This window comes from Microtus ochrogaster, chromosome 24 (genome assembly GCF_000317375.1).
Source record: "Microtus ochrogaster isolate Prairie Vole_2 chromosome 24, MicOch1.0, whole genome shotgun sequence".
Taxonomy (NCBI): domain Eukaryota; kingdom Metazoa; phylum Chordata; class Mammalia; order Rodentia; family Cricetidae; genus Microtus; species Microtus ochrogaster.
Window position 1 is genome coordinate 32599888 of NC_022024.1, and position 6943 is coordinate 32606830.

Genomic DNA, 6943 nt, shown 5'->3' on the forward strand with positions numbered 1-6943 from the left:
CTCTCTCTCTCTCTCTCTCTCTCTTTTGTCTTCTCTGAGACAGTTTCACTGTGTCACTATTCCCTGACTGAACTGGAACTCGCTCTGTAGACAAGATCCTCCTGCCTGTCTCCGAGTGCTGGGATTACAGGTGTGCACCGCCACCACCAATCTTTATAACAGTAACCTTACTACTGATCTAAGCTGGTCCCCTAAGCCACTGACAGCCACAGACACTCGCAGTGCTGAGTTGTGAGCACTGAATTCCAACGCACATGCATTTCCGTCACCTCTGCATGGCCTTGTTCGGATGACAGCTCTCGGAGGGGGCTGAGGGAACTGAAACGAGGGGCCTGTTTCTGAGCCTTTCGGCTTTCATGAAAGGGTCCTACGTGATTATCTGGGAACCTGAGTTCCTTAGATTTTAATTACTGGGTGCTCTAAGAACATTCGTAGCTTCCAGATCTCCCTCATTTTTAAGTGTGACCCTAGTTCCCACCAGAGACACACTGTGGTTTAGTGCTGTCGGCACGAAAAAGCAGCAGCGACTGTTAAATAGCAACAAAGGACCTGATGTCCGTACCGTACCTGATACTCGTCTGTCCTCCCAAGTCCCAAACTTGGAATTTGAGGTTCTTGTATGTCACCGTCTCTACGTTAAACCCAATAGCTGAAAGAGAAATGAAACCGCTAGTGCATGTAGACTGATAATACGCCACCCTGACAGTCTCCAGCCTCACCGAGTTCTAGCAACTGCTGGTAATTCTCAAGCACATTATGGACTGGGTTATTCTAACATCTAAGACAATGTGCTATGACACACACACACCATAAATTAATAAGATCAGCACCGCCTTCAGGTTACAAAGAATCTCCTGACTGCTCTGTGCACGTTACTCACGCAAACGCTGGTGCACGTGCATGTGTGTGAGCCAGAGGATGAGGCCAACACTGCTCAGCAGTCACTGCCCATTGGGCCGCAGGCACCTGCCAGCTGCCTCTTCACTGCTGGGATCAGAACTGCGCACACCATCCAGGTTGTTCTTACACAGGCTGTGGGGACTGAACTCAGGTCCTCCGCACTTTATGCAGGGAGCAATTCCAGTCCTACAGGTCTGTCTATCAGACTCCCCTGAATACTGGCAGATAAGCGTTCAGAAAGTTGTTTGCTTATTTTCACTGTGTAGTCCTGGCTGTCCTGGAACTCGCTATGTAGACCAGGCTAGCCTCGAACTTACAGGAATCTGCTTGCCTCTGTCTCCAAGTGCTAGGAGTAAAGATGTGGGCCAGAAAGTTTGATTTGAAAAGTAGAGTTATAGACAGAAAAACTGAAGTGCTGGAAGACAGTAAAAACTACAATTAACACAAAAGACTAGGCTCTAACATCCAGAAAGGGCACAGCAGTGACTTTATGGGAGCCAAGTTCTCTGCTGACACCCCAAGAGCTCCCATGTAGCCAGATCGCAGTTGGGTGGTCCATAGCTCATCTTTGTGTCTACATCCTTCCTAGGTGTAGCTCTGGCACACGGCTGAGACCTGACACTGCTTTCAAAGAAAGGAGTCTAAACGAGGGAGAAAGTAACGAGGAAAAGACCTAGGGTGGACACACACACGTTTGCTCACATTTCCTAACCTCAAAGGTCAGAGTGAAGAATGACTTTTACTCATTGCCGTTTCCTATTTAATGCTGAGCTGGCAAACAATGCATGTGGCAGGCAGGTATGCACATTACAGCTGAAAAGCAAATCCACAGCAAATGCAGCAAATAAAAAGCAAGCTCCAGCCGGGCAGTGATGGCGCACGCCTTTAATCCCAGCACTCGGGAGGCAGAGGCAGGCGGATCTCTGTGAGTTCGAGGCCAGTCTGGTCTACAAGAGCTAGTTCCAGGACAGGAACCAAAAAAAACTAGGGAGAAACCCTGTCTCGAGGAAAAAAAAAAAAAAAAAAAGCAAGCTCCGCTGTCCCTCAGAACTAGACAAAGGCAGCTCCATGCTCATCACCACCAAGAGCAAAGGACAGGGGTGAAGGCAACCCACGCCCACAGTGGGTCCACCCACTGCGCAGCTCTGTGCAGCATTGCAGAGGTCACCAGAAGCTACCCAGATGCAGAGGAGGGAGTCTGAGAAGTGAGAATCGGAGGAAATGAAAACGGCAAAAAGAAATAACAGATGCTACAGAATCCAAACATTCATCTGTAAAAGCAAAATAAAAAATTCCTAGAAGGTTCAATGACGATATGGGAATTTCCTGACAGTAATTCAAAACACAGTTTAAAATCTTGAGCAAATTATATGGATTCTCCAATTTAATTTAAATGTACTGCTTTTACCTCTCTAAATTTAATTTAGCAAATGAAAGAGTAACCATCCCCATGCAGATGGGAGTATCTGCAAGTAATTTCCTAAGCCAGCAAGAATAATAAGGCCATCAACAGAGTTGAGGTTCGGGTGTTTCTTCTTCGTTTTCTGGGAGCCCGGTCATTTCAATCCCCAGCCTCTACAATTCCCATCTTTAAAAGTGATCTACAGATTTACCTAGGAGAAACTACACTGTGATTCAAGCATTAAAATGCAGAAAAATGTGCTTTGTATGCAACGATACCAATTTGCCATCTATATACTCCATTCCACACCAACAAAGTGCTGTGTGCACTTCACCTCTTTACCCCTCACAGCCAGCAGATGTTTAGTGTCTCCATGAAGCACAAAGACTTAGTGACTTAAGCCAACTACAGCTCTAAACAGACATCTGTTTGCAGGCCTGGAGAGGGAACCTTAAAGTACATCAAAGCTTCTTAGTGTTGTGTGTGTGTATATATATATATATATGAAAGTATTGCCAATATCATTTTCATACTAGAAGCTTATAAACCCCTATCAATGTATCATATGACTAATTTATTCATAAAGTTGTATTAGATAGAAACCAGAAATGTTCTATAATGAGTTATGAAACCAGTACTTACTGGGAATGGTAGTAACAACTTCTCCAACCTGTAATCTGTACAGAATTGTTGTTTTCCCAGCACCATCTAATCCCAAAATTAATATCCTCATTTCCCTGGTTCCAAAGAGACTGGAAAAAATACTTGAGAAAAAGCCACCTACAAGACAATAAAAACAAAATATATTTAATGTCATCTTTTAACTTAGGTCCATAAAACATTTAACCTTGCCTTTTGACAGCTATATGCCTAATCAAATAACAAAATATCCTCCCGGATGCACAGGTAGATACTTTTGCCTCCAGTGAAATATATTATGCAACAGCAAATAAGCAATCAGAGACGCTCCCTGGTCCTGCATACTGTCAGGCAGGCAGAAGACACACTAAATAATCAGACATGCAGACACTGCCCTCAAGAGTCCAGTTCACTTCCCAGTCAATAGAGCAAGGACAAGATAACTCAGCCATCTCCTCCTTCCCCCCTAAATACCAAACACCAGTCAGGGGAGCAGGGGCACAGTGCAGCCCTCTGCTGAGAGAACAGTCAGTCACAGGACAGAGGTATTACCAGCACCATCAGTGCGCTTTGGAGCCCAGGCTGGCCTCGAACTCACCCGCTTGCCTCCATTTCCTGGATACATTAGAAACTCATTTTAGACAGTAAGACTACATCCAATACTTTATGAACTATTTCCAGGAAAAATTATGCATCCAAGGCACAAATAAAAGTATTTGTGACAAAACTCTTTGCCATCAAGTCACTAAAGAAAAAAAAATCACAATATCAAATGAGAAAAGGGTAAAGTGGGGGAGATATAAAGGAGATTATACTCCATATCAATATATACAGGTAATAGATATGTGTATATGCATATATGTGTATAAGGTTTTTTGGCTAGTGGTCCAAGTCTGTAATACCAGCTACTCAAAGAAAAAGCAAGAAGAGCACTGGTAGTTGGAAGCCAACTTTGACTACACGGTTGAGCTCAAGGGTAGGCAGCTTGGTGAGATTCTGTCTCAAAGTTTTAAAAGGGCTGGGACTGTAGCTCAACAGCAGGGCGTTGGCTAACAGGCTCAAGGCTGACTTCAAGCCATAGTCCGCTTGCACGCGCACGCGCGCACACACAAACACGGACACAAGGAAAGAAGGGAAGAAGACAGGAAGAACAGATGCCACCTTGCAAGCAGAACCTGGGGGAAGAATGGGGTGTGACTTGACAAAGTTCTTTTCGACCCTTTTACATGTAGGAGAAGGAAAACAACACCGCAGGGTTGCGGAGAACAGAGCAGACCGAGGATGCCCGGGATCACTCTGAAGAAAACCGGGGAGGGACTGAAGGACAGCAACTCCCTAGAGGCAACGGCTGTCCTGGGGGGCGTCACCGTAGGGTGCGCCGGGACAAGGACCCTGATCCCCTCACCTGCGAGTCGCGATGAAAACCTCACGCACTTCCCACCCGGCAACCCACCTTCCCCAACTCTCCCCACCGACAGGTACAGTGGGCGGGCAGCACCCGGCCTCGGGGTTTCTCCAAGGGACGCAGTCACCACTGCCCACGCAGGAGCCATCGAAATTCCACAGGGGTCAGACAGCAGGGCGCCGAGACGGGGACGCGGGGTGGAGGGGACCGAGCCGGGGATCTGGTCCCCACCAGGGTACGAGCCAAGGTGGCTCTGCTGCCCGTGGTCAGCCCGGTCTCCCCCTGAAGCCCACCCTCCCCACTGTGCTCACCCATGGTGAACAACCGCCGCGCCCTCGCCGATCCTCTGAGTCAGGCCGGCAGTCGGCAGCGAGCGACTCCTAGTTGAGCCTGGACGCCGCCACCTCCGCTGCTCCGGGCCTCCGGTGCCCAGGCCGACTCCCTCCGAGCCAGGTCGGCCAGCAACTTCCACGTCGTCCACCCAGCTGGGGGCGGGAGCTGGAGCAAGAGGCTACTGCGACTGCGCGGCCGGGCACGACGGTCTGGACGTCCGCGTCGGCGTTTTCGACGCAAAGCTTCACTCCGCCTGCTGAGCGTAGCTGAAGGGGACTCCGCCACTGTCACCCCAACAAAAATGTTTAGGGACCGAAAGTGTCTCCTGATCCCACGTTTATGAACAGGAAGGCCTTCTGAGATATTAAAGTTGGAATTTTTTTCCTGGTTAAATTCTGAAACCAAGTCGTGGCGAATCGGCCAAGGCAAAATAAGAGCGATCGATGAAGCGAGGGCACGGGATGCTGGCGCAGGTTGCGGCGTCGCAGTGTTTGTGGAGCCTGGAGCAGGCAGCGGAGGCGGTCCACTTTTCCCCCAGATGCTTTCCCACAGAAGCAGCCAAGATTACGTAATAATAACGAGGAAGCTCAGCCATGCTCGGTGCGAGCCACCCACACTCCCTGGAAGCCATCCGCACGGGGCAGCCTCGTACCCGAGGTATCCTAATTTTTTGTCCTTCTAGGTGGCCATCTGACCGCCTTTCCTCCTCCGCAGAACTGTGAACCCGTTGCCTTCTGCGACTTAGGTTGGAAGTTAGGTAGTTTTCCGTAGTTGCGGAGTAGTTTCGAAAGGGTAGATCAAATCCGCCTGTGTCACCCACCGCCATGGCCAAGGAAGGTGCCGCTGCTGGAGCTGCGATGGACATCCACTCTGCTTTGAAGGAGGTGCTGAAGATCGCCCTGGGCCACGATGGCCTGGCAAGAGGGATCCACGAAGCTGCCAAAGCATTAGGCAAACGCCAGGCCCACCTCTGTGTGCTGGCATCCAACTGTGATAAGCCCACATACACCAAGTTGGTGGAATCCCTTTGTGCTGAGCACCAGATCAACCTGATTAAGGTTGATGACCACAAGAAACTCGGGGAATGGGTAGGCCTCTGCAAAACTGATCGGAAGGGGAAACCCCGGAAAGTAATAGGTTGCAGCTGTGTGGTGGTTAAGAGCTATGGCAAAGAGTCTCAGGCTAAAGATGCCATCGAAGAGTACTTCAAATGCAAGACATGAACGGCAATAAAATCGGCTTCTTTTCGTTTTAAGTTCCTAAAAACATAAAAAAAAAAAACAGAAAAGTAGCACTATCTCAAACTCTTGCGTTTTCGTTGGAAATAATAGCACTCTCGGTTTTCTTCCAAATGTAAACTTTGCATATTATGTTCTTTTTTGTAATGGAAATCATCTGTTTGGAAGTTTACAAACCGCTTAAGATTTGCTCTAGCATTATTAAGGTTTAATTGACAATCTTATATGTATCTTTGAGGCCAGCCTGGTCTACAAGAGCTAGTTCCAGGACAGGCTCCAAAGATACAGAGAAATCCTATCTCAAAAAAACAAAAGCACGCCTTTAATCCCAGCACTCGGGAGGCAGAGACAGGCGGATCTCTGTGAGTTCGAGACCAGCCTGGTCTACAGAGCTAGTTCCAGAACAGGCTCTAAAGCCACAGAGAAACCCTGTCTCGAAAAACCAAAAAAAAAAAAAAAAAAAAAAAAAAAAAACCTTTAACCCCAGCACTCGGGAGGCAGAGGCAGGCAGATCTCTGTGAGTTCGAGACCAGCCTGGTCTACAAGAGCTAGTTCCAGGACAGGTTCCAAAACCACAGAGAAACCCTGTCTTGAAAAACCAAAAAATTAAAAAAAAAAAAAAGAAAGAAAGAAAAGAAAGAAAGGAAGGAAGGAAGAAAGAAAGAAAGAAAAAAAAAATCCTGGACACACACAGCTTTAATCCCAGTACTTGAGAGACAGAAGCAGGCAGATCTCTATGAGTTCAAAGCCAGTGGTCTACAGAGTGAGTTCCAGCACAGCCAGAGCTACATAGAAAGACAGTCTCAAAAAATAAAAAGAGAAGGAAAAAAGAAGAAAGAACAAGAAAGGGAAGGAAGGGAGGGAGGCCGGGCGGTGATGGCACGCACCTTTACTCTCAGCACTTGGGAAGCAGAGACAGGTGGATCTCTGAGTTTGAGGCTAATCTGATCTAGAGTGAATTATTCCAGGACAGGCTCCAAAACAACAGAGAAACCCTGTCTCAAAAGAACAAAAAAAAAGGAAATA

General features: G+C 47.6%; 1 protein-coding gene and 1 pseudogene across 1 annotated transcript in view; one reads left to right on the forward strand and one right to left on the reverse strand.

The window, feature by feature from the left end:
- Arl1 (ADP ribosylation factor like GTPase 1) overlaps positions 1 to 4834 on the reverse strand; it is a 10778-nt gene extending 5944 nt beyond the window's left edge. Inside the window, exons 1-3 of the mRNA XM_005358200.2 lie at positions 4658 to 4834; positions 2945 to 3082; positions 568 to 649 (exon numbers count right to left, since the gene is read on the reverse strand). Coding sequence (XP_005358257.1) covers positions 568 to 649; positions 2945 to 3082; positions 4658 to 4661 — 224 coding nt within the window. The 5' untranslated portion in view covers positions 4662 to 4834. The remainder of the gene's footprint in view (positions 1 to 567; positions 650 to 2944; positions 3083 to 4657) is intronic.
- An 87-nt stretch (positions 4835 to 4921) lies between these two features.
- On the forward strand, positions 4922 to 6167 carry LOC101984479 (annotated as a pseudogene).
- Positions 6168 to 6943: the final 776 nt, after the last annotated feature.